Consider the following 27,624-nt stretch of genomic DNA (forward strand, 5'->3'; position numbering starts at 1 on the left):
ACCTCTAAGTCTTTGATGGAATGTCCTGGTAGATTGAAGTGTTCTCCCACTGGTTTCTGGACGTTGCCATACTTTACATACTGAAGGCAACAGGTTCAATTCCTGGCTTCTCCAGGAATTGACGTAAAAGGTATTCACACGAGGCTCCATCTACACAATGACATTAGCAGTGAAATCCTAAGCAAAGTTACTCCAGTCTAAGCCCATTGATTCCAATGGAATTAGACTGGAGTAACTCTGCTTAGGATAATAACCTAATAATAATAACATTCAATTTATATACTGCCCTTCAGGACAACTTAATGCCCACTCAGAGCAGTTTACAAAGTATGGCATTATTGTCCCCACAACTTTACTGCAAGTCATTGTGTTTGTTGGGGAATAAGACAAGGACTTTGTAGCTCTCGCGCAACAGGAGTTTTGCACTTGCCAGACGCACAACGGCTCTTTCCATCTGCAAGTAAAGCAGGCGGGGAGGAGCAACTTTCACCACCTACCTAATGCTGCTTTTTAAAAATCTTTGTTTAAATGTAGTTGCATTGAACCTTGTAATGAAAGCATTATAACTATTCCATCAAACAACAACCGATGTTACTGTCACACACCTCCCGTTTTGTCCTTTAAACACAATGCAGTTCTCTTTTGCTTACTTTCTGGTTTGTATTAATTGCTAAAAAAATTATAAAAATGTCACCGATCTAGCAATAGATTGTAATAGTCGCTAGGTGGAACAGATTTTTTCCCGGAGTCGAACTCAGTCAAAAACTCCAACACCGGAAACCATTGCTCCATGAATCAGGATTTGTAGTTCGGTAACTCTGTTTGCGCAACCTGATCAGTAATCTTTTCCATGATAAAGTGGTCCCAAACTCGGGTGAGCCAATTTGAAATCGATGGAGTGTGTTTCTCTTTCCAGAACGAGTCTATTGCTGACTTAACAACTGATAATAGGATTGCTCTCAAGTTTCACCCAATGCTGATTTCGTGTCCTCAAACTGCCCCACGGAGCAACTATCGGCTCCGTTATCAATTGGAGATCAGTTGAGATCCTAGGAAAATTCCAGGCTCCCCCTGAAGGCTGCCCCCCTCTCCCCCCCCCAGCCATCAATGGTACCTGGGGAGACTGGCATTTCCTCCTGGGCCGTGTCAATGAGGGCAAAGGCCAAGCCAAACCCTTGCAGTATCTATCTATTTATTTATTTAATTTCTATTCCCTCCTTTCTCTCTTAGGGCCAAGCTACAAGTGACGAATGACACTTGAACGGTGAATGACACTTGACACTTGAATGTATTTTTTTATATCCTTTACATTTTTATGCTGGATTTAATTATTTTATTGACTGATAAGGATGTATTGTCATTGTTATGGTCTCTGACTGCAAATACATTCATTCATTCATTCATTCATTCATTCACTTGAACGGCAAGTGGATTGAGTGGAGAGCAAGTGGAGGGCAAGTGAACAGGGAGGAATACACTTGCTGTTCAAGTGTCATTCATCACTTGTAGTTTGGCCCTTAGGGCCAAGTAGTTTGGCTCCTTAGGGCCAAGCTACAAGTGACGAATGACACTTGAACGGCAAGTGGATTGAGTGGAGGGCAAGTGAACAGGGAGAAATACACTTGCCGTTCAAGTGTCATTCGTCACTTGTAGCTTGGCCCATAGTCTCAAGGCAAACCCAATACCAGAGGGGGCTTAGCTTGAACCTGGTTTACAGTGTACCTTGTTTGGGGCAAAAAAAAAACACCTTGAGCTTTACTCTCTCGGGCACCTACTTTTCAATCTCTTCTGGCGCATTGAGAGCATTTCGTAGAGTTCCCGTTCCACCAGCCCATCGCCTTCGTCTTCATCCAGCCACTTCCCGCAAGGGAACGTCTGCTCAATGCCAGTAAACGGGCAATACACCACCACCTAGTGGGGGAAGGGGGGGAAAAACAATCTGACACAATAAACAATCCAAATTCATTACCCATTACCTCAGCTATGAGACAGGGTTCCCACGCAGTGCTGCAAATAATAGCTCTCTGAAGGAGAAAGGAAGAGGACACCGGTCAGTCCAAGGTAGCTGGCACAGCTGTCGTGAACGCATGCTGTGCAGAAGTGATCCGAGAGGTCTCCAACCACAAACTCCCTAAGTGGCCTTAGGCAATGCACACTCTCTCTCTCTGAGGGCCAAGCTACAAGTGACGAATGACACTTGAACGGCAAGTGTATTCCTCCCTGTTCACTTGCCCTCCACTCAATCCACTTGCCGTTCAAGTGTCATTCGTCACTTGTAGCTTGGCCCTAAGGAGCCAAACTACTTGGCCCTAAGGGCCAAACTACAAGTGATGAATGACACTTGAACGGCAAGTGTATTCCTCCCTGTTCACTTGCACTCCACTCAATCCACTTGCTGTTCAAGTGTCATTCGTCACTTGTAGCTTGGCCCTGAGCCTCTGGGCTTACCTCTGTAATATGGGGGTAATAATGATGGCCTGACAGGGCTGTTGTAAAAGATTTCTTGAGCCAGCATGAACTAGTAGGGATTAGAGCAACAGACCAGAACTAATAATAATAATAATAACAACATTCGATTTCTATGCCGCCCTTCAGGACAACTTAATGCCCACTCAGAGCGGTTTACAAAATATGTTATTATTGTCCCCACAACAAAACATCCTGTGAGATGGGTGGGACTGAGAGAGCTCTGAGGGAGCTGTGGCTGACCCCATGGTCACCCAGCTGGCTTCAAGAGGAGGAGTGGGGAATCAAACCCGGCTCTCCAGATTAGAGTCCCGCGCTCTTAACCACTACACCAAACTGGCTCTCCAAACTAGAGAGTGCTGCGTTCAAACTAGAGAGAGCTGCATTGGCTTTCCAAACTAGAGAGAGCTGCGTTCAAATCCCCATTCAACCATGAAGTTGACTGGGTAACCAGACCATTTTCTCTCAGCTAAACCTACTTCAAGGTGTGGTGTGAGGATAACATGGAAGGAGGGCAACAGGTTATGATGTCCTGAGCTCTTTAGAGGAGGGGTGAGATTTAAAAAAAATAATAACATTCAAGCTAGGGGAGAGGGGTTGAGGAAACGCAGGAGCAATTTGAAAATCTAAGCCCCAGCCTGAAAATTTCCCTCTCAGAAAGGGTTGCCAACCTCCAGGAGGGACCTGGAGATCTCCTAGAATTACAGCTGATCTCTAAGCCACAGAGACCAGTTTCCTTGGCAGCTCCGGAGGGTGGACTCTATAGCACTATATCCTTCTGAGGTCCCTCCACAAACCACATCCTTGCCAGGATTCCCCCTCCCCCAATCCAGGAATTTCCCAACCAGGAGTTGGCAATCCTAGGTGTCCTCTGAGGTTTTTGGGGCTTGAGCAGACCAATATAAGAACGTATGAAGAGCCCTGCTGGATCAGACGAGCGGTCTATCTAGTCCCTTAATGGAAGCTCAGCTGCTCTCCATGTTCTGTCCCTCCTGGAGCATGCAGGTAGGATCCAGCTGTTCTCCTTGCCAAGGCGTTCTTCCTGGAAGTCAAGAAGCGCTGCATCCCAGTAACCTCAGTGTCCCTCCCTTCATTTCAGTACTCCCACAACTCTTGAAATTAGGGTTGCCAAGAGAAAGAACATTGTCTCCCTTTAGTTTTGCCAGGTCCCCTTACCATCCAAGCGGGAGTGGGAAGACCTAGCGCTCACTTCCTTCCTTCCTTCCTTCCTTCCTTCCTTCCTTCCTTCCTTCCTTCCTTCCTTCCTTCCTTCCTTCCTTCCTTCCTGTTTGTTTCGCATGTGGGCAGTGTGCACAGTGTCATGTCTGTGTACAGCCATGCCACGATTGTTTGGTTGTCATGTCACTGATGCCACACAGTATATTGAAGTTACCATGCTTTAATGCTAACCTGATGTGTTCTCTCCTTAGCCGTGTTCTTTCCATATTATAATTGCTATTTCCAGACCCAGGATGGGCCTCTCCTGTTATCTCGCAGAACTAGGCATCTCCTAGCTGGAGACGACCTTGGAGTCTCCAGATGCCAGCACTGGCTACTGCGCCCAGACGCTGGGAACCTATTATTGTGTACTCACTGGTTAGCCATAACTATAAAGGGTTCTCACAGGATCTGTATAGACTTGCGCGCCAAAACCTGAACAGTTGCAGGAGCGCGGGAAAATCAAGTGTAACATAAGACTTTTTGTTTTGCCTTGTCACTTCTAACAAGCTCCGTGATGGAGTTCAGACCTGAACTATAAAGATCCTAATAAAAGCTTTTCTACTGGAATCAATGTGTGTTCCCTGGAGAAGTGCTGAGGGATCTACCTGGCAGGAACTGACACACTGCCCCACAGCTGCACAATGACGTTATTTCCAGTGACGTTGTTGCACAGGCACAGGAGTGCACCTGTGCTTCACAACGGGCCAATTTGGGCCTCAAATGGGACCCATTCGGCCCATTTGGGGACTAAATCGGCCCTCTGCAAATGACGTCACTCCTTTTAATAAAGACTTAATGGGATATTATTTACCAGGTGATCTTAACTACCTTCCTTCCATGCAAAGCTTCACTCTCTATTTCCACACATTCAGCCTCTATTAAAGGGGCAGGACATTTTTCTCCAAGTTGTTGGCAACATTGCTCGTAAACCTTACAACGACTTTCTAAGATAGGCCTCAGAGATGAGGATGGAAAACTTGAATTCTCTACAACCTATGGTTGCCAACATACAGGTGGGACCTAGCAATCTTCCAGAATTACAACTGATCTCCAGTCAACAGAGATCAGTTCCCCTGGAGAAAATGGCAGGTTTGGAAAGCGGGCTGTATGTCATTATACCCTGCTGAGGTTTCTCCCTCCTCAAAGCCTGCCTTCTCCAGGCTCCACCCCCAAATCTCCAGGAATTTCCCAACCCGGAGCTGGCAGCCCTACAACAACCTCCTAGCCAATGGTGTCGTCAAGTCATAGCTGACTTATGGCAACCTCTGGTGGGGATTTCATGGCAAGAGACTATCAGAGGGGGTTTGCGATTGCCTGCCCCTAGGGTTACCGGGTGCCCACCGGTGGCAGGCAAACTCCTGGGGATTTCCCCCCTTATCCGCCAATCGCTGAGCAATCGGCAGGAGGGGGGAAACTCCCAGACTGTGCTTGCCACTGGCACGCAACTCAGGAGCACGTGCCATGCGCACACTCCCACCCTTCGCGCTGGCCCCAGGAGCATCCCTGCACTCCGATTTGGCCCTAAACTGGCCAAATCGGAGCGCAGGAGTGCTCCCATGGCCGGCACAACAATGTCATTTCCGGAAGTGACATCATCATGCTGCCGCCAGAGCAATAAATTCCAGGCCCCTATCATCCCACTGAGAGGATAGAGGGACCTGCCGCTGAGAGGATAGAGGAACCTGGCAACCTTACCTGCCTCTGCAACCCTGGTCTTCGCTGGAGGTCTCCCATCCAATTACTAACCAAGACTGACCCTGCTTAGCTTCTGCGATCTGACAAGATCAGGCTCACCTGGGCTATCCAGATCAGGGTCCTAGCCAATTATGGACCTTAAACTGATCCCACTCAAAGCTGACATTTACTACCACTGCAATTACACCACTCCTGTATAAAACTATTGGCAATCTAAGTATACTTTTTTGGAGCAGAGTCATTAGATCAAATCAAACACTTTTCAAGACTTTAACTGAGACAAAAACTGTGCTTAAATTACAAACACGATCAAGATTTGAATATGAAAGATTAAAGTATTAAGATGTGGCTTTAAGGGACTTCAAACACTCCTAAGGCTGTAATTTCGTGCATACTTACTAGAAAATACATCCAACTGAACACAGTGGGAAATCCTTGCAACAAAATAGCAAAAAGATTGGCCTGATAATCTACTTCAACTTCAAGACACTAATGTTGCGTGTCAACTTGCCAATTAAATTCTGATTAATTCCAAGTGTATTGTTTTTGTAATACCTTTAAATCCAACAACACGATCGAGAATGTTGAAAAAAAAACAAAGCAGATTAGGGCAAATTCAAGTGAGGAGATTTCTCTTGTGCTACAAGTCAGGGCCAAACTAGATGACACAGTGACACCCACCAGAAACGGGGACCCCTACCTGACTTGCAATCGCACAGAGCTTCACATACTAACATGGTCAAGTGCGCTAGGGCCTAAATCAGTCTGGGAAGGGTGTCAGCCTTCCTACCTTTACTGTTTTCTTGGAACAAAATGGCTGCAGGGGTCTCATGCCACACTCCTAAGCCAATTCTCGCTCTGGGGTATTTGAGAGCATTAGTTCCCCAAAGTTGCACTTGACTGCAAGTAATAATAATTAGGGATGTGTGCTTTGGGTTTACGATTTGGATTTTTATCCCGAATTGGGCCCGATTTGTAAAGATTCAGGATTCCTGAATCGGCCCCAGCATTGAATGGCCATTACATCTCCCTCTGCTTAATTCTATGGGCACATTCATATAGTATGGAAAGTTACCCTCCCTGTGACCACAGACGAACCATCGATTTAACAAGTACATCAGAGATTTTTGCATCCGGCTGGAGCATCACAGAATACATTAGGAGAAATCAGATTCACGACATATGTTGTATTGACCAGCTAACCTAGAGCCTCGTAATTGAAATAACAGCAGCCTTTTCCAAATGTTCTGAGGCCACTCTGGTTAGGCTGCAAATGGGAAAACAATTGGACAGCTGTCTGAAGGCGTTAAGTGACCTGTTCTCACCTTCTCACAATACCAGCCAGAGCTGACACCACAGTTATCATGCCCAATTGAGACACGGCTCAAGGGACTGAGCAGAGCAGCAATCTCGATGTTAAAGAGGTCCGTCCGGGCACGTTCAAACTCGCCTCCCTCCAGGAAAACCTTCCCACTGTTTTTTAATCCTTTGGAGCCGTGCATGACGATGTGGATCTTGGAGTTAGTCCCGGCACCTCTGATGTCCCCAGTCATAACGGCAACATTATAAACCATACCTGAATGGTACAAGATGCATTAGATTCAGTCTGCAACAAGCAATTAGAACTTACTTATTGTCACTTGTTAAATGTTTTGCTGTTCTTTTTCATCATGATGGGTAGACGTTAGAGATGGACATGAACCGGGAAAAACGGTGGTTCATCATGGTTCGTGGTTCGTCGTGTTTCTCGAACCATGAACCTGTATGAAATTGCCTAGTTTGTGAACCGGTTCATTTGGTTCATGAATATTTCACTTCCGGGTCAGCAGAAGGTCTGTGGAAACCAGATTCCACCCCCGCCCCCATTGCCTAGGAAATTAATTGATTAGTGCCATGCTTTCTGCACTGACGAACAGAAAAACAAACCAAACGAGGCCCAATTCATGATGAACTTTTGTTTGTATTTTGATTCATGCCCACCTCTAGCAGCCATGTTAGTCTGTCTGTAGCAGTAGAAAAGAGCAAGAGTCCAGTAGCAACTATAAGACTAGCAAAATTTGTCGTAGGTTATGAGCTTTCATGAGTATCTGAAGAAGTGAGCTGTAACTCACAAAAGCTCATACCATACCACAAATTTTGTTAGTCTTATCGGTGCTACTGGACTCTTGTTCTTTTTCATGTTAAATAACCTGCCCTATATCATGGACCCAGAATATCCAATGACAAGTTTACTCCACTGACTCTTCAAGTCCCATATTCTTGGCCCAAGAGACAATCATTATTGCCTGATCAACTAGGGAAGAAATAACCTTTTCCCCTAATCTCATGTATCCATTAATAGTTTAACATGTTTACAATGAGCACTGTGGGTTAGAGGATGCTTGCTTCAGTCAACATCAAGGGTTTTTTAGAGCCAGCGGCTTCACACTATGAACACATCCCACATACTCTGGTGCAGGCTGGAGAAAAACAGAAATTGGAGTATTGCCAGGAAAGGAGATAGAAGTCAGAGTTACGTGGAAGAGCTTTGGAGGAGGAAGTCTCCAAGTAGATGCTGTTTGCTTTGAGGGGAATCTACTTTGTAGACTCACACTATTTCCCATGCCGAGTTTGTATATTTGCAAAGAAATAAGTACTGCCGTAAACACCCTTGCCTCACAAAACTGTACAGGGCTTCCGCTACAAAACTTCCCAGGTGCAAAATAATACAAAAATGAGTTATTTGAACATGATGAAGTGTTCAATAATTATCTGAACATCAGGAGAAAACTCTTAATTCTGAGTGATTCTGCACATATTGGATAATGCACTTCCAATTCTCTTTACAGATCATTTGGAACTCCACCTCAAACAATTGATTAAAATGCATTGAAAGTGCATTATCCAACGTGTGCGGAATCAGCCAATAAGAGCAGTTCAGCAACACAGACAGTCAGGGTGGGCGAGCTCTCTTTAGCAAAATCTGGACCATAGGGTTGCCAACCATAGGGTTTGGAAATTCCATGAGATTTGGGGTGGTGCTTGGGGAGGGAAGAGGTTTGAGGAGGGGAGGGATCTCAGCAGGATATGATGTCATAGGGTCCACCCTGCAAAGCAACCATTTTCTCCCAGAGAACTGATCGCTGTCATCTATAGAGCCATTGTAATTCCAGAAGATCTCCAAAACCCATCTGGAGGTCGGCAACTCTACTGGACCGCCATCTCTCCAGGATTTCCTGGATTTGGATTTCCTTCATCAAACAGGCAGTTGGACCCGTTGGCCTTCAAACTCTACGATTCTATCACTCTGTTGCAAAGAATCTGGGGGGATGCTGAATTTCAGAATTTCAGAAGAAAGAAGCAGTAAGAGTTAACTTAGTTGGTTATCTGGGTTTTTGGAAGGATGAGGAGAATATTGCCCTACCCACACAGGTCCAGAAGGAACATTTCAATTGCTGCTAAACGCTTAATTTATCGTTGAGGATGCTGGTCTATCAGTAATTGATGGCAACAGATGCCTAAGACAGCCTTAGACAGAAATTGGAAAAACTGAGTTTAATTTTTTAAAAAAATTGTAGAAAAACTACTTCTGCTGGATTTCTGTCTGCCCTCAAGTGATAAAAGCTACAGGAGACGCACCAGTTGTCTGAACCGCCAAATGCTACTGCAATAAGATTGAACAATTTTATAGGTCTGCTACTACACACCAATAACAGAGATGAACATAGATAAAGACTCCAGATAGCATATACTATTAACATAGGAACCCAAATAGCATGTATAATTATGAATAATTATTTCAGGAATCTAGTAATAAAGTATCCATCCTGTTCTGAAATCTTCTTTGGATCAATGAAGACATGAAAGACAATTTTTTTCCGTATGAATGACAATAAGAAACATTAACACATTACATACATTGCTTTTTATTATTAATTTTAGTTGTCTTTTTAATGTATGTGTATTTTATTGTACTATATGTGTCTTTTAATTAGATTTTAATTGTTTGAAGGATGTGTTTTTGTTTGGTGTTAATAGTTTTTAAGGTGTGTTTTTATTATGTATGTTTTTAATCTGTTAGCTGCCTTGGTGGCCGCTGGATGAGGTCAGAAAAGTGAGGTCTAAATTCTGTAAAATAAATAAAATAATAATAAAGACTGTTGAAAACATTACTTCTTCTGAGCAGAATTATGTAATGATTTACAATTAATTTACAACTAATTATACATAGTATTTGGATTCTTCCTCTATGGCCGTTTTCACACATTTTAAACATCGCGGGAAATAGTGCAAAACTCACGGAACGAGGCATCTTCATGGCGCGATTTCTGATGTCATCGCGCCATGAAAACGGAATTATGACGGGGTGATGTCAGAAATTGCGCCATGAAGATGCCGCATTCCGTGAGTTTTGTGCTATTTTCTGCGATGTTTAAGATGCATGAAAACGGCCTATGTTAATAGTGTATGTTAATTGGAATCTTTATCTATGATCATCTATGGTGAAGAACAGATGTGTATGATTTTTTTTTGTCGTTGTCGGTATGTAATACCGATATGAACACACATGAAGCTCCCTTATACTGAATCAGACTCCTGGGCTGTTAAGGTCAATATTGTCTACTCTGACTGGCAGCTGCTCTCCAGGGTCTCAAGCAGAACAACAAAAACAACATTTGGTTTATATACCACCCTTCAGGGTGACTTAACACCCACTCAGAGCGGTTTACAAAGTATGTTATTATTATCCCCACAACAAAACACCCTGTGAGGTGGGTGGGGCTGAGAGAGCTCTGAGGGAACTGTGACTGACCCAAGGTCACCCAGCTGGCTTCAAGCAGAGGAGTGGGAAATCAAACCTGGTTCTCCAGATTACAGTCCTGCCGCTCTTAACCACTACACCTACTGCCTAGTCCTTTTAACTGGAGCTGGTGGGGATTAGAATCAGGGACCTTTGGCATGCAAAGCAGAGGCTTGCCCAATGAGCCACAGCCCCTTCCAAGGTTTATTATTACGTGTGTGCAGCTATAACACTTGATATTTCTATCATCATTACACTCTTGTTCCTTTGTGCTTATAGTTGTCTGAAGCACTGCATGAATGCTGTCTAGGAAAGTTAAAAATCCATGCTTCTAGTCACAACCAGGCTACAACTTGCACACATCTTCCAAAAGGCTGCTTAGAGGTCAACATAGACACAATGCTGGACGCCATTCTTAGAACGTCCAGCATATAATTTGGCTCTAAAAAATCAACTGTGGAGACTCAAGACATGATTTAGGGCCAGGGGGGGTCAGGGAAAGGAGGGCTTTAACTCTTTGCACCATTTCCCTGTTCGAAAACAGCCCACCACCACTGTGCTGGGTAGCACAAAGCCTGGGAAAAGGTGGGCATGATATGGCCAAAGAAACTGGAGGGGGGATTTTTTGATCAAGAAAATTACAGGGGAACTGAGGAAGAACTTTCCCTTTCTCAATGCTTCAGGTTCTATCCATATCAGAATTTCCCCCACCCGCCTTCTTTTTGAGGCTAAACTGCACACTGGAACACAAGAATGAAACACAAAAGCGTGAAATCTGTGTAATACCTTTTATGATCTGTAAGATCAGGCCTGAAGATCATGGCCCCAGAAAACTGCCTTCTAGGGGCCCAACTAGACGTGCCCCCATTTTAAAAAGTGAGTTTTCACCTGGAAACAGGGAGGAAAAACAGCATGGGAAGCAGCCAGGATGCTCTCCCCACACCCGGAGCACATAGGGTTGCCAGGTTCAGGTTGAGAAATTCCTGGAGATTTGGGGGGTGGAGCCTGGAGAGGGTGGGGTTTGGGGAGGGGAGGGACCTCAGAATGGTATAATACCCTAGAGTCCACCCTCTAAAGCAGCCATTTTCTCCAGGGGAACTGATCTCTGTCACCTGGAGATCACTTGTAATTCCAGGAGATCTCCAGCCACCACCTGGAGACTGGCAACCCTAGGAGCACAGCGGTCTTGACTAGAATCAGACCCCCACAGCATAGTTTAAAGGAGTACCCGGCTGGGAATTTACATTTTAAAATGGTAGTGCATCAGTCAGGCCAACTTAATAATAATATCATAACATTTGATTTATATACTGCTCTTCAGGACAACTTAACACCCACTCAGAGTGGTTTACAAACTGTGTTATTATTATCCTCATGACAGTAACCCTGTGAGGTGGATGGGGCTGAGAGAGCTCTGGAAGAGCTGTGACTGACCTAAGGTCACTCAGCTGGATTCAAGCGGAAGAGTGGGGAATCAAACCTGCCTCTTCGGATTAGAGCCCTGACACTCTTAACTACTACACCAAACTTGGGGACATCTATCACATATCGTTGGAGCCTACCATTCTATCATTTTAAATGTTGTAACATCCTGCCCAATGTGTGCTCAAAAGCTTGCACAATGTTTGGTTTCAATTTCATTGGACCTAATAAAAGGTATTACCTGGGTTTCATTCTTGCTTTTGGATTTTGTGTGAGCCTATATGACCATACAGCTTTTTCTAATTGGAGGATCCAGTCCTGGAATTACAGCATCCCTTGTCATTTGGTCCCCCAAAAGGAAGATCTGCAACAACCCTGAACTAACCGTAGTTGTTACTTCTTCATGCACCAATCTGAAGACAAACCAAATGCAAGCGCCACTTTGTTAGGCAGAGGTTTAGGGGTTTTTAAGGCTGCCTGCAGCGACCTGCAAATAATGGTTGCCTTTATTCTGCAGAGACTTCACCTTGTTAAATTGTATATGAGGTTGAAAGTCCCCAGCAGGGGTCTTCTAACAACAGCCTCCATTGCACAGTCACTGAAGATGGAGACCTGAGCAGCAGTTCAATAATCCAGGCAGCTGTGCACTGAATAAATAAGTACTCCGATCAGAACTGCACCGATTTTCATCTTCAGTGCTTTTTAAAGGGAAGCAAACATATCGTCCCAGGGGGGAACAGAAGGGAAGGCACACAAGCCAATACCTCCAGACCCTGGCATTTAGAGACAGCCATTTCGGCAGCTGGCATATAATTTTCAGACATAACACCTAAAAGCTTCGAAGCGTTGATTCTAAACAAGCTGGTTTTCCCGCATGCCCGTGAAACTGCCTTCTACTGAATCAGACTATTCATCCGTCATATTGTCGAGCAGTGGCTCTCCAAGGTTTCGTGGAGAGGTCCTTTCATATCACCTACAGCCTAGTCCCTTTGACTGGAGATGTGGGAGACTGAACCCCGGGACTTTATGCATGCCAAACATAGGATCTTCCACTGAGCCTCAACAGAGGTCTGCAACCTACGAATCTAGAGCTAAATGTGATCCAGTATAGAACCACTTGTGGTGGAGAGTGCCCTCAAGTCATAACTGACTTATGGCGACCCCTGGTGGAGTTTTCATGGCAAGAGACTAACAGAGGTGGTTTGCCATGGTCTGCTTCTGCAATCCTGGTCTTCGTTGGCGGTCTCCCATCCAATTACTAACCAAGGCTGACCCTGCTTAGCTTCTGAGATATGACAAGATCAGGCTCACTTGGGCTATCCAGGTCAGGGCATAGAACCACCTATGGCTCTTTTAAAAAGAAAATGAAATGTTTAAGTTAATGCGTTTTGGAGGGGGGGGGTGGAATGCTAGAATAACCAGTATGTGAAAGGAACAGCAGGCAAAGATTTTATGGGACTAAAGAGCTTCATAGAGATCCTCTCCAAAGATCTTTATGGGACTAAAGGGCTTCTTTGAGAAGCTTTACAGAAATGGAAATGATAGAGGAAAACTTCTGCCAGAAACCCAAGTGCTACCCATGCGCAGATTTGTGCCAGTGTACTAAATCAGTCATGCCGGGTGCTCGTGTGTATATTTATTACTTATTGTGAGATCTCATGTGAACCACTTCCTAATAAAAGACTTGCAGGATTCAGTGTTCAAGCTGCAGAAACTTTATGGATTATTAATCAACACACCAATTACCAGCTCTGTTAAGAGAAGCAAACAGGCTCTCTTATGCTAGCTCTTTCTTGATCTCTTGCTTCTGAAACGTGACATACTTTGGCTCTTTAATTATAAAAGGTTGCCCGCCCCTATGCTTGAGCAATCTTTCAATCGAGGTAGACCCAGAATGTTTCCTGCTTCTATATTCTATATTCCTTTGGCTCCTGTCCTTCCAGTCCACATTTACTTGATAGATGCCAACTCTGGGTTGGGAAATTTCTGGAGATTTGGGTGTGGAGCCTGGAGAAGGCAGAGTTTGGGGACGGAAGAGACTTCAGTGGGGTCTAATCAGGGCTTTTTTCTGGGAAAAGAAGTGGTGGAACTCAGTGAGTTGCCCTTGGAGAAAATGAGCGGTGCAGAGGGCAATCTAAACTCCCCTCTGTATGGAGACCAGGGGGTGGGGCCACCAGCCATGTGACCTTTTTCAAGAGGTTTGGGAACTCCGTTCCCCTGCGTTCCCCCTGAAAAAAAGCCCTGGGTCTAATGCCACAGAGTCCACCCTCCAAAGCAGCCTTTTCCTCCAGGGAAAGTGATCTCTGTAGTTCGGAGATCAGTTGTAATAAGCCAATTTCAGACCGAATCGGGCTGCTGTGGAGTGTAGGAGAACTCCAGGGCCTTTTGTGCCACCCTGGTAGTGCTCCCACGCTCCACGGTAGCAGAATTGGGCCGCTGCAAAGCACAGGAACACTGCGAGACCCGTCGCACAGCCCTGGCAGCACCCCGTGTTCCACATTGGCCCGATTTAGGCCGATTCAGGTCCAGTTTGGCGCGCTGCAGAACACGGGGGCACTCCCAGAGGCATCACGTGGCCTGCATAATGACATCACTTCCTGGAAGTGACATCATTGGGCAGGCCCGGAGCGCTTGCTGGGCAGCACTCAGGTAAGTGCCAGGTCTCCAACCTCCCGCACAAAGGGTAAGGGGACCTCGCAACCCTACTTGGGGTGAATTTTTTTGGGGGGGGGAGGCAAGAACACAAATACCATCTCTTCATTTTTCTGCTTTAAAAAAATCAGCAAGGCTACATAAAACCTCCTGGAAAGGCTCCAGCTGCCTTTGTGGCAGGCTGCTAAGTAAGTTCATTGCTGATTTTGTCCAAAGAGGGTAAGACATTTATTTGCGGGGGCTCTAATTAAGCCAGACAATTAAAAAGTGCCAGTGTTGGGGCCTGTGCTGTGATAGAACCCCAGGAAATGGAGAAGGAAGACTCAGCCGAGAAGCATAAAATTGACTGATATGGAACTACTTGGCAGCATATCCGCCAATGACTCAAATAAATAATTAAGCCACTTAGAAAGGGCGACTCACATGACGGAAGCCGCTGTTCAACCGGCAGACGTCTGAATTAAGCACAACTTCCCAGTAGCCCGCCTCAGTGGGCCTGTGGTTTTCCCAGATGCCTCTTGGCCTAAAATAGTGCTCTGTGCTCCCTCTTTCCCCAGGGGGCAGGAAGTTCTGGGCAACCTTCAAAGCATCAGTTTCCCTTACCAGAAAAGGCCTTGGCTACTCAAAAGGGCTTTGTAATAATCTGTTCCACAGTTAACAGCAATATGCAGAGAATGTCTCTTGCCAGATTTCGACCTGGCAAGACTTATTTGTTTCTCTGTAAATTGTCTGGGATATGATTGAGAAGTGCCAGCAAGGCTGTTCAAAGATTAAATGTTGTCCCAGAGTGGTCAAAAATGGCCTTGGTGCAGTGGAATGATGAGCTCTCAAACAGGGTTGCCAACCCCCAGGTGGGGCCTGGGGGATCTCCCCAAATTACAGCTGATATCCAGAAAACAGAGGAGTTCCCCTGGAGAAAATGGATCCTTTGGAAAGTGGACTCTCCACTGAGCTCCTTCCCCTTCATCAATCCTACCATCCCAAAGCATCTCCAAATCTCCAGGAATTTCCCCACGTGAAGTTAATAATAACATCCGATTTATATAACATTCAATTTATGTACCGTCCTTCAGGACAACTTAACACCCACTCAGAAAGGTTTACAAAGTATGTTATTATTATCCCCACAACAATCACCTTGGGGTGGGTGGGACTGAGACAGCTCCGAGAGAGCTGTGACTGACCCAAGGTCACCTAGCTGGATTCAAGCAGAGGAATGGGGAATCAAACCTGGCTCTCCAGTTTACAATCCTGCTGCTCTTAACCAGTACACCAAACTGACCACTACACTAAACTGGCGATCCTATTTCCAGTCTATATTGTGCCTGCAGGTGGTTCTGTCTCTGCTGAAATTTGAGCTTCAGAGAACTCTTTGTGGGAGGGGGGGAATTCAAAATTTCTTCAAGAAACTTAGCAAGATAATGACTATTATCAAAAGAGGTGGAAGAATTTCAACTATCAGTAATTTTTTGGCATGAAACCCAGCAACCAACAAGTGATCTTTCAAAAACTGATCAGAGGTCTATCATGGGTCTACTATCTACCTTCCCTCACCTTTGCTTGTTGTCTAAAAAGACATCTGCTTTTGAAAGTTTCTCTCTGAACTTTGAAGTCTATGATTTAACTTTTTCAACCGATAAGAGCATTCTTCTGTGTAATCCCCCATGTTCCCATCAGATCTTCCTTACTGGATGCTTTTCACCACACTTAACATAGCCCTAGATCAGGGATCCACACGCTTTTTGAGGCTGCAGGCATCTTTCACAATTTGACAGGAAGTGGTGAGCACCACCCCAAAATGGCTTCCACAGGAAGCAGAGCCAAACTCAAAATGGCTGCCTCAGGAGGTGGAGCCAAACAGAATACCTCCCTCCTCACATCTCCTAGGAAGAAGGAAATCGTAAAAGCAGAAGGGAATCACACACTGACTAAGGAAAAGCCCATATTCATCCTCCACATCTTCCAATGAAAAACTCTTTCATGTGTTTATATGACGACGGCAGCTAGACTTTTATATGCGCAAAAATGGAAGGTGCAAGAAATACCAACTATTGAAGATTGGATGCATAAATTGCTGTACATGGCGGAAATTGTTAAAATGACAAGGAAGCTGAGAGATCAGAATCCAGCGGAATTTTTTACGGACTGGGGAAGATTGCAAACATATTTATAAAAGAAGTGGGACGTAAAGGGGGAACTATGGCAATTTGAAAATTATTAGAATGGATTTGTTATTAGAAGAGATAGAGTCTTTACCATATGAAGTGAAGTATTAGCTAATTGTTAGCCCAAATGTAAGTGGACTTAGAGTTAATAGATATTGTTAGAATGACTAAAGTAGATATTTTATCCGACTGTTAGTTAGTTTACATTTAAATATATGTGGAGTTAATATAAAGTAATAGATAATAGATTTTAAGTTTATAACAATATTTTTGAAGTTAATAGATAGGGCTTAGTTGAATAAAAGAGTAAGTAAATATGAGATAAGGAGTTACAGAAAAAGGGGATAGACTGGGAATAGATTAGGCTATAGGGTTGGAAAGCTGTTGGAAGTCTTGGAAAAGGGGGGAGGGAAAGGGCGGGGGAAAGGACAATGAGATGCTATTTGAAAGTTGTGTACTAATATTCTCATCTAATAAAAATTTTCTAAACGAAAACTTTCATGTGACTGAGTGGAGACAGTAACGAATCCTGCCTTACAATCTGCCCCCTCCCCCGCCACACACTTTCTGAAAAGTTCAGTAGGCTCCATGAGAAGTACTGGCGAGCACCGGGGTGCCCCGGGCACCACATTGGGGAACTCTTCCCTACATGTTGTCCCCAAGAAATAGAAGGGAGCATGTTTCGCTAGTGCAGGAGAGAAAGCCTTGCTTCCAGGAGTGGGAGAGATGCTGTTTTTCCTTTCTAAAACCTGAGAGTTGTGCACTATAGGTGGGGAGCAAAGAGCTCTTAATTTTCTTTTTAAAAAGCTAAAGAGCCAGCAGGATGCTGCTACAGGAAGAAGAGGGGGGGCGATTTGCCTGTGTTCACCCTAGAGTTGCCAGGTCCCTTGAGTCCCCCTGTGGGAGACTGGGATCCTGGCACTTACCCTGCGGTAGCTTCAGTGTCTTTGCTCGCGCATGCACATAGTGCACACACAGGCTCCCAGCATGCATGATGTCACTTCTGGGAAGTGACATCATCATGCGGGTCAAAGGGCAGCCCAGGAGCGCTCCTGCATTCGCCAAAGGGCTGAATCACAATGAGCCCGTTGCGGAGCACGCACTGCCAGCGCCAGTGTCTCTGGCACCTGTGGCAACCCGTCCTGCATGCACACATTGCGCGATAACGTCATCGCTCGATGACGTCATCACGCAGTGCAAGCCAGGGCATTCGCCGGTGGGTGGCTGGGGTGGTGGGCAGAGGCTGCTCCCCGCTCCGCTGCCCTGGCAGCAGCTCGTGGCTGCTGCGCCCAGCTGGGGGCATGTGGCAGCAGCAGCAGCACAGGGCTGGCTGGCTGCAGCAGCTGCACGCCACCCACACCAGCTCCACGGGGCGTCCCTCCACCCCCAACACCCCTCTGGCAGGGCCTTCGCAGCTGAGGCCACTGCCTACCTGGCCTCTATGGGCGCGCCGGCCCTGGGAGCACAGGAGCATGCCGTGGCGGGGCGTGGGGGTGTGATGTTGTGAGGCATGGGGGTGCAATGTGGCAAGGCATGGGGGTGCGCTGTGGTAGGGCATGGGGTACACTGTGCCACCCGGAGGTGCGCTGTGCCACCCAGGGGGAACCCCGGGGCGTGCGTACCCCTGCTGGCCAGGTAGGTGGGGGCGGGGGGAGGAGATGGGAGCAGGGGGTCCCCCACCCTGGGCAGGGGAATGGCAAGCCTAGTTCGCCCCCTTGGTAAAGAGCTGCATGAATTTTTGTAGGCATGAAGAATCCAGCTCATAGTCTCTAAAGTTATTTATTAAAACGTTTTTACCCTGCCCAGTTTCCTGGGGGTAAAGTGTAGATGACTGGGGAAGGCAATGGCAAACCACCCCATTAAAAAAAAAAGTCTGCCAAGAAAACGTCCTGATGCAATGTCCCCCCTGGGTCAGTAATGACTCGGTGCTTGCACAGGGGACTACCTTTACCTTTTTTACCCTGTCCTTCCTTATGGTTGAACACAATTACCATAGCAAAACATTTACAGTTAAACACCAACATAAGAGGGTGTCCTATGTGAGGAAAACATGCGGGGGGTTCGTTTTGACATTCACGATGTCACTCTCCACGCTGACGCCATCCATCGCGGTGGGGGCCAAATCATCCCCACAGCAAGGAGGGTCTTGTATGCCTCTGCCCTGACCGCCCAGCCCCGACTAATGGAACCCATCTATCTTGTAGAGATTCAGGTATGTAACTGGGGGTTTGTCTCAATGGCCGATGGAAGAAGGCAGCTGACTATCTTTCTGGGATTTAGGGGCAGGCATGATCAAAGATCTGCTTTTTTCCATCTTCAACAGACCAGGCAGCTTGCCCCTTATCTTTCTGCCCATGACTTAACGACAGTGATCCAGGCAACGGTCACTTCTAGGCTAGACTACTGTAATGCGCTCTACGCGGGACTTCCCTTGAGTCTGATCCGACGGTTGCAGCTGGTTCAAAATGCAGCAGCGCGTGTCATCACCGGGGTGCCTAGTAGTGCACATATAATACCAGTATTGCATCAGCTGCATTGGCTGCCAGTGGAGTACCGAATCAGATTCAAGATTTTGGTACTTACCTATAAAGCCCGATGCGGACAGGGACCAGCGTATCTGTGGGACCGCCTCTCCCTATATGTGCCCTAGAGGACGCTTCAATCAGGTGACAAACAGCTGCTAGTGGTCCCTGGCCCCTCAACCAGGGCCAGGGCCTTTTCAGTCCTGGCTCCAACCTGGTGGAATGCTCTGTCCAATGTGACCAGGGCCTGGCGGGATTTGTTATCTTTCCGCTGGGCCTGTAAGACAGAGCTGTTCCGCCAGGCGTATGGTGGAGGCTGAGCTGGGCCCCTACCGGCCAAATAGAGGTGAACGCCCTCCCTGCTAGTGGCATCTACCACCGACCTTTCTTTTAACCAACTACATAAGGAATTTTAATATGGCGGATTCGGTGGCAGACTGAAATTGATAAACTGATTACTCCCACACTGACTTCTTTATACTTTTAAATACTTCTATAGTACTGTTTTTATATTGTTTTAATTTAAATTTTTAAAATTATATTATTGTTATTGTGCTGTTTTATAGAATGTAATCCGCCCTGAGCCTGCTAGTTTGGGGAGGGCGGAATAGAAATTGAAGGTAAATAAATAAATAAATAAATAAATAAATAAATAAATAAATAAATAAAATAACATCCCCTCTTCCCAAATCCCCCCCTCCCTAGTCTCAATCCCAAAAGATTTACCGGTAGCTTCCGCTCCTCCCACCAGGATATCCCGTTGAATTTTGCCATCATCTTCGTCCAGGGCAAACCAACGGCAGCATGGGAACTCATAAACGGCTTTGTTGCCAATGTCTTCAATGAGGACCTTGGGGGAAAGCAGAACAGAACTCAGAGCCAAGCTACAAGTGACGCCTGACACAGGTTGGACACTTGTCAGCTTCCCTCAAGTTTTGATGGGAAATGTAGGCATCCTGGTTTTACAGCTTGGCTCTCCATTACAGCTGCAAGACCAGGATACCTACATTTCCCATCAAAACTTGAGGGAAGATGACAAGTGTCCAACCCGTGTCAGGCGTCACTTGTAGCTTGGCTCTCAGGCAAAGATTTTCAGAGCACAGGACAAAGGAGTCCAAGGAAAGGACAACTCGGTCGAGAATCCGAAGGAGAAAGGCAGACTATAAATGAAGTAAACCAACATACCAACTGTACATAGACAACATGTTATTTCTATCTAAAACCTGCTCAGTCACTTGTATTGTCCACAGCGATCCCTTCTTATAAAAGGTCAATTCCTTCCTCAGATCAAGATAGGTAGCCGTGTTAGTCTGTCTGTAGCAGTGGAAAAGAGCAAGAGTCCAGTAGCACCTAGAAGACTAACAAAATTTGTGGTTGGGTAGGAGCTTTCATGAGTCACAGCTCACTTCTTCAGAAAGATCATTCCCTCCCACTAATTTTGTTAGTCTTCTAGGTGCTACTAGACTCTTGTTCCTTCCTCAAACAATAAGCTTGGAGAAAGAATTAAGGAGACTATGGAAGAAGGGATGAGAAACATGCAAACAGCTACAAGAAGAGTCTGAGCTGACATAAAAAGCTGGCGTGGCTGGGAAGGTTCCAAGGACTACGACCTAGTAAAGGTGCCACCACCAACTTTAACCAAAACAGGAAATGGAAATGGATGGGGCTTGGCAACCCTAAGAGCAACGGAGGTTGAGCACCACCCTATTCCACCTGCTCTCCCCCTACCTCCCTTCTGACCTGGAAGCTAGAGCTGGCCTGTCCTCCTCGGCCTGCTCCCTCGAGCCTTTTAAAGGCCCAAGTGTTGTGTATTGCTAGAGCTTGAGTCTGAACGAAGGCTCCTGAGGCCTACATGGCTATTGGGTGTTTTTGCACTGGCAACGGCCAATCGTAACTGTTGCCTTATAATCCAATCGCTTGGCTGTAAATAGTTACTTTGTATATAGTTCATGCAAACGAAGGATTCTAACTACTTGCTTTGTATTGGTTGTTGCTAAAAAGGGGTGCGGTTTTCTTAAGTATAAATTGGCTCCTGTTGAGCCTGGTTCCAGTCCCTCTGCTTCCAGTCTCCAATAAAGTTGTTGTTATGAGCTGTTAATCGCACAATACTTAATACCAAGCTAGGCTTGGGACATGCCCTGTGGACCCCCTCTGCCCAGAAAACCTACAATGGTGTGGCCAAGCCTGGGAGGGACCAATAGTGCCTACTGGGCAATCGCAAGCCTGGCAATTGGTGCGGTGTGGTGGAGACATAGGCTGATTCCGCACACGTTGGATAATGCACTGTCAATGCACTTTATCAGTCATTTGAGGTGGATTTTTTGTTCCGCGCACAAAAAAATCCGTTCCAAATTATCTATAAAGAGGATTGGAAGTGCATTATCCAACGTGTGCGGAATCACTGTGAGCATGTGATGAGTTTTTATTTGTATTTTAAACCTTTTATTTATTTTAACGTTTAACGCCTCCCCCCCCCAGCCACTTCAAGAGGCAACAAGGAATGGGAGCTCAGGGTAGGGGATCCCCATTCCTGACCCAGGGCTTGGAAGCCCTACTTTTCTGCCTCCAGGGTGGAGCTTCCAGACAACTGAGCATCAGACAGCTGCCTGTTAAAGGGCAAGCTGTCCGTAACGATTGGGTTTTAGTTAAGGCAAATTAACTAAACAAACAGCACGCAGAAAGCTCTCATCCAAGTTACAGAACCAAAACCTGTTTATTTATCTAAAGAAATATATTTACATAAGTTTAGTCAGGGCATTTTTTTCTGGGAAAAGAGGTGGCGGAACTCTCAAGAGGGAAATGAGGGGAACTGATCTCTGTCTGGAGATTGGGGGAGACCAGACACGTGAGTATTTTCAAGAGGTGCTGGAACTCCGTTCCACTGCATTCCGGCTGAAAAAAAGCCCTGAGAAAGAACTAATAACTGATCTAACTAGCTAGGATGGCTTTAGATTGAAAGTAGGCCCTCTCTCTCAGGAGGAGACACCATGCCGCCTCTCCTGGTGCATGCAGAGAAGAAGAGAGGGAGAAGGGGGAGAGAAGGGAAGGAAGGAAGTTCCCCTGGCAGGAAGAAGACCGATAGCAGCCTGTCTATCTAACTGACTCTATGGTTGTTGCCTTCCTTCTTCTTTGCTGGCAGTCCTAAAAGCCTGAGCGAGAGACATCGCCAGTCCCTTCTTCTAACAGTAACTGGCTGACTTTGGAAGGATCTGCCACGACTGAGCCTCTTGCAGGTGGGTGGATCTTTCCGCAGTGCATCCACGGCCCCAGTGGGCCTGGTGGATATCAGGCTCAAAAAAGTAGGCACTAAATAGGTGGAGGAATCTGGACTTGTCCACGCCACTCCCTCCAAAAGGAGCTTGAACATTATGGGAAACAGTGAAAAGGAGACACTTTGGGCAGACAGCTCTGTCACTCCAGTATGACAAACCCCTGCCTGTGTCAGTACGCATCTGGGGTACCTTCCATGTGGATTAAACAGGAATGGGCTGTAAAGGTAAATTGCAAATAAGCAGGTTATGGATTTTGTCATAGGGTTGCCAGACCAAAATTGGCAGTCAGCTGGAGGTCTGGGAGCGGGGATAATGGGATGGCGACATCACTGACGTTACCAAGTCACTTCCAGGTAAAACTCAGAAGTAACATAGGCTAGTTCTTGGAATCTCTGGACGCTCTATAGTTTTACCATAGAGTTTCCCGGTATTCCTAGAGCTACTCTATGTCACTTCCAGGTTTTACCCAGAAGGGTCATAGCAACAGTGACAGTGTCACTAGTTTTTATTTTATTTTTCTCCCACTGCTGCTCAAAGTGGCAGCTGATAATGGGCTTGCCAGCAGGAGAATCTCCTGCCATAGCAGGAAGCCTAGCAACCTTATTTTGTTGCGCTGTACAAACCTTGTCCAGGAACCAGCCCGCAGAGCCTCCCTTGTTATTGTGGCCAATGTTAATCTTCCTGAGCCGTCCCATATTAGGAGCATCCAGGGTGAACTTGTCTTCTTGTGCCCTCTCGAAATTGTCGTTGTCATTGTCCAGCTTCCTCTCTCCTAAGCAAAACAAGAAGCAAAAGAATGTGCAAGCGTGGGGCAAACCACCAGGCGCAGAAAAATAAAAACGGGGTACTTTAAAAGCTAACAAAATTGGTGCAGCCCAAGTGAGTCAGAGTTCACTTCATCAGATACATAAAGTGTTTGTCCATTAGGCAGAAATGTTTACGCTCAAAAGTGCAGACAAAAGAAATTGAATTATTGTGAAGGGACAGATGTTACAAGAAGAGGCTGGTTTAAATCAGCATTCAATCAAAAGAGTAATCAAATACACTCAGGATTCTCAAATGTCGATAGATATTAGGCATAGTAGGATTAATGTAAAACAGGTCTAGTGCAGGCTGAAACATGATGTGCTACGATCCTATTAAAATACAGGAATGTGGCTGAACTAATTAGGAGCGAAATCTCGCACGAAATCGCACGAGAAGACACTGTTATCGCACAAAATCGCGCAAGAAGATGCTGTTATCGTGCGAGAAGACACGATAACAGCATCTTCTCATGAGATTTCATGCAACATTTCGCTGTTTTCCAGAACAAGGTAAGCTGTGTGGAAACGGCCATTATTTTTGCACCAATAAAACAACATTATGTCCTATACATATATATGGTCATACTTCTGTTAGGGAATTTTGGGGGGTGCTCTATTGTTTTCTATATGTGGTCCAAATTAACTAAAGAACTCTTCTTATCTCTCCTTATTACCCTTCATTCCATCCTGCATTTGGGCTGTAATAACACAAAGGCCTTGCTGTATACAGTCAGTTTGCACTCTGAGAACAAACAACAGCTACATATATTTCCTTCCTGTCCTATTCTCAGCCTTGGGGATGTTCTTGCTCAGCAATGTAGAGATAACCATGGAGCCTTTCTGATTTATGTTACAAGACCTGAAAGGAAACATAATCTCGACCTGTCAATCTACCATGTTCTGAACATCATGAGACATTCGATTGTTTATTTATTCTTGTAATAATCCTCTGTACTGTAAGCAATTGTTGTTTACTTGCATCATGCCTGTGTGATGGTATAAATGTAGGGGCCGCCTGTTTGTTGGCATGCACTCTACTGTGATCAAGCTTGTTTGAGAACTTCTCATAATATACCTTTTCTGCTTCTAGGATCACCAAGTTTGAAGCCTTGATTTATTATTCAGACAAGGAGAGAAGGGGGACGTCGTGATTGGCAAAGAAATGTAATACAAGTTTCCCACAACAGTTTCCCACAGAACACAGGCAGAGTGTATCCCTCTCTAAATGGTATTCAGTTAATGCAGAGGCCATCGAACAAGAGGCAGCACTGGATGTGGCCCCATCCTTGCGAAATTGTAAGCACTTACCATTTCCCACTTTGAAATACCATGCTTTAACTGCATTATTAAATTAAAAATGGAATAATAGAATCATAGGGTTGGAAGTTGGGAAATTCCTGGAGATGTGAGAAGTGAAACCTGGAGAAAGTGGGGTTTGGGGAGGGAAAGGGCATGGTGTAATTCCATAGAGTCCACCCCCAAAAGTAGCCATTTTCTCGAGGTGAACTGATCTCTGTGGCCTGGAGAACAGTTGTAATTCCAGGAGATCTCCAGCCACTACCTGGGGGCTGGCAACTCTAGTTAGAAGGTACCTCCAGGTCACCTAGTCCAACCCCCTGCACAATGCAGGACATTCACAATTACCTCCCCCACCACACACACACACCCAGTGACCCCTGCTCCATGCCCTGACGATGCTCTATGGAGAAGATGCTCCATGCCAAGCATACCTATGCTCCATGCCCAGAAGATGGCGAAACACCATCAGGATGCTAGTATAACCCTTATGAGGTAATTGGTTTAGCCCAGCAGTGTGGAGTCAGTAGCTAGAGCCCCGCAGCTGAGGAAGAAGCGGGTTGCTGGGGAGCTCTGAATAATAATTAATATGTTCTTATCTCCTGGAATAAGGTAGTCAATTGTATGTGAACAATATGACTTAAAGTGGTGTTAGTGTATTGTGTTTGGATGGTGTTACTGGGGTTGTATTATTTTTGCAGGGCTGTAATTCCCCAGAAGAGGGCAGAAGCCTGGGCTACAGTTGCTTCGAATTAGAAGGATAGTGAAAAAGGACTCTTTATCATTTGTCTGATTCCACTAAGTTGAACTGTTTACCTTTTCAAAGATATTGTTGGTTTAAAGTTTTTGTGTGGTTGAACTTACAAGTTTAGTTAAAGAAAAAAAAAGTTGTATTGTATTAATTGTTAAAAGGTTTTTAAAAGATTTTTTTCTTAAACGTGTGTGGAAGTTTGCTTCCTAAGCCCCATAGAACCCATACACGGGGAAGTTATGCTAGCCACTCTGCTTTGTGCAAACAGAATCTCTTGGGATACAACAGGGTTTTATCTGACCAACTGTACAGTGCAACTTCCCCAAATAAAACTATGCTAAAATAATGATTTTGATGTTAGTAGAAAAGGCCTGCAGGATACGTGCCCTTAAAATATCTGTAATATACATTGCACATACAAATTGAATATGGACACCATACACAACACAAACAAACTTGTAGAACCAACAGCAAAAAAAGCTGCAAAACTGTCAATAAAAGGCATATAAATATAGTAAGAAATGAAATAGGGGAAGTTTGCTTCTTCCGATAAAATACCTGTGTCTCCATTCTGGCCAAAGATGTTAATGAATACATCGGCATCTGTTCCACTGCCGTTTACATCACCTGTGAAGACTCTCACAATATATTTATTTCCTGCAAAGAGAGAAAGACCACATTGTCAATAATAAAACAAGATGAAGATTGTTATTAGATGAATATTATAACTAATCTAGCCGCCCTGAGCCCATCTGTGGGGAGGGTGGGGTATAAATGGAATAAAATAAATAATAATCTACTTCATACGAACGGCTTACTTCTGAACGCTTCATGCAAAGGCTTTCATTTACGCCTTTTTCTAAAGATAAATTAGTCTTATCCAGGGTATGTACCACCTCTTCCCAGGTTATGCTTGGAGTAAGCTACTTTTTGCTTCTCTGAATAGGTGCACGTTTACCTCTAGAACAGGAGTGGCCAACATCTGTATTCTCACAGACTGCCTGGCTCTAATATTAAAGTGACTATAACCTAGCAGTAGAGTAAGGGATGGAAGACAACAAGTTTAGATGGCAGCACATTAACACCTGGTGGAAACTGAAGAGTAGGTTCTTAGGTTCTCCTAAGGTGTAAGATTGACAGTAGTTCTTTGCTTGCCCATGGCAGTGCTGCTGAGACAGGGGCTGATTCTGCACATGTTGGATAATGCACTTTCAATGCACTTTATCAATCGTTTGAGGTGGATTTTTTGTTCCGCACACGAAAAAATCCGTTCCAAATGATCTATAAAGAGGATTGGAAGTGCATTATCCAATGTGTGCGGGATCGCTCAGAGATACAATAAGACAAGTGGGGGACCCTTGAAGATTCACGGAGGGCCTTTCATTTCTTCTTTATAAGTTCTCCCCACACTATTTCTGCTTTTGTCCCCACAACAACCTCTCCCCTTTCCTTGCTTCCTTCTCTCTCTCCTACCCACCAATCAAATTTACTTCATCTGGTCTCTGGTCAGCTTTCCCTTCTTCAGTCCCCATGGCAGCCTCTCCTTTTCTTCTTTCCATCCACCTATCTTTTTCTGTCCCCTCCCCAACTCTCTCTTTTCTCTGCTTCCTTCTCTCTCTTTCACCTTTAACATTTTTGTTTCTACTGCCACACACACATTGGATTGACAGAAAACAAGACATGGTAAGTTTGACAGTAACTGTCATGGTTGCCCAGCAACCCACCCACCCCCAATGGTCACCAATATCTCAGACCATAGATTCATGAGATTTCAGTGGGTGTTCATTTCTTAAAACTACAGATATTGCTTTAATTATGGTTGTTGTTGAGAGATCTCTGTCTTTTGGTGCTACACCTCTGAAGATGCCAGCCACAGCTGCTGGCAAAACGTCAGGAACTACAATGCCAAGACCACGGCAATACAGCCCGGAAAACCCACAACAACCATCGTTCTCCGGCCGTGAAAGCCTTCAACAATACATTGCTTTAATTACTTTGGCAGTTTTACCCAATTAATTTTGTTTTAAGATTTCACTTTTTCCTACCAATCTGGGGCCTCAGAAAAACTGCCACTATGTTTCCCTGGCCCCACTGTGTGGATTTTTTGATCCATACCCAGTTATCATCATCATAATAATCATTTGATTTATATACCACCCTTCAGGACAACTTCACCCCCACTCAGAATGATTTACAAAGTATGTTATTATTATCCTCACGACAATCACCCCATGAGGTGGATGGGGCTGAGAGAGCTCCTAGAAGCTGTGACTGGCCCAAGGTCACCCATCTGGCTTCAAGCGGAGAGGTGGGGAATCAAACCCGTTTCTCCAATTACAGTCCCACGCTCTTAACCACTACTCCAAACTGCCTCAGAATTTGATGTTGTGATGTATATGGAATATACTCCCAGTTCTACTGTTGCTTTTCCTCACAAGTGAACAAAATGAGTAGTCATATCTTGATTTTAAAAAAAGTGAGGACACACTGGGCTATACAAAATTGTTCAGGCATCATATACAGCTAGGGGTGTGCAAAGGCACCCTGATTCGTTTCTTCCGAATCTGCTAAATCCA

At 45.2% G+C, this 27,624-nt stretch overlaps 1 protein-coding gene across 1 annotated transcript in view; it reads right to left on the minus strand.

The window, feature by feature from the left end:
- The window catches only part of LOXHD1 (lipoxygenase homology PLAT domains 1), a 222,286-nt gene that overhangs the window by 163,855 nt on the left and 30,807 nt on the right, over window positions 1–27,624 (minus strand). The window contains exons 5-9 of the mRNA XM_054986641.1: window positions 25,607–25,705; window positions 22,819–22,967; window positions 19,650–19,773; window positions 6,708–6,958; window positions 1,776–1,911 (exon numbers count right to left, since the gene is read on the minus strand). Of these exons, the coding sequence (XP_054842616.1) occupies window positions 1,776–1,911; window positions 6,708–6,958; window positions 19,650–19,773; window positions 22,819–22,967; window positions 25,607–25,705 (759 nt within the window). The remainder of the gene's footprint in view (window positions 1–1,775; window positions 1,912–6,707; window positions 6,959–19,649; window positions 19,774–22,818; window positions 22,968–25,606; window positions 25,706–27,624) is intronic.

This window comes from Eublepharis macularius, chromosome 8 (assembly GCF_028583425.1).
Source record: "Eublepharis macularius isolate TG4126 chromosome 8, MPM_Emac_v1.0, whole genome shotgun sequence".
In the NCBI taxonomy this organism is placed as follows: Eukaryota; Metazoa; Chordata; class Lepidosauria; order Squamata; family Eublepharidae; genus Eublepharis; species Eublepharis macularius.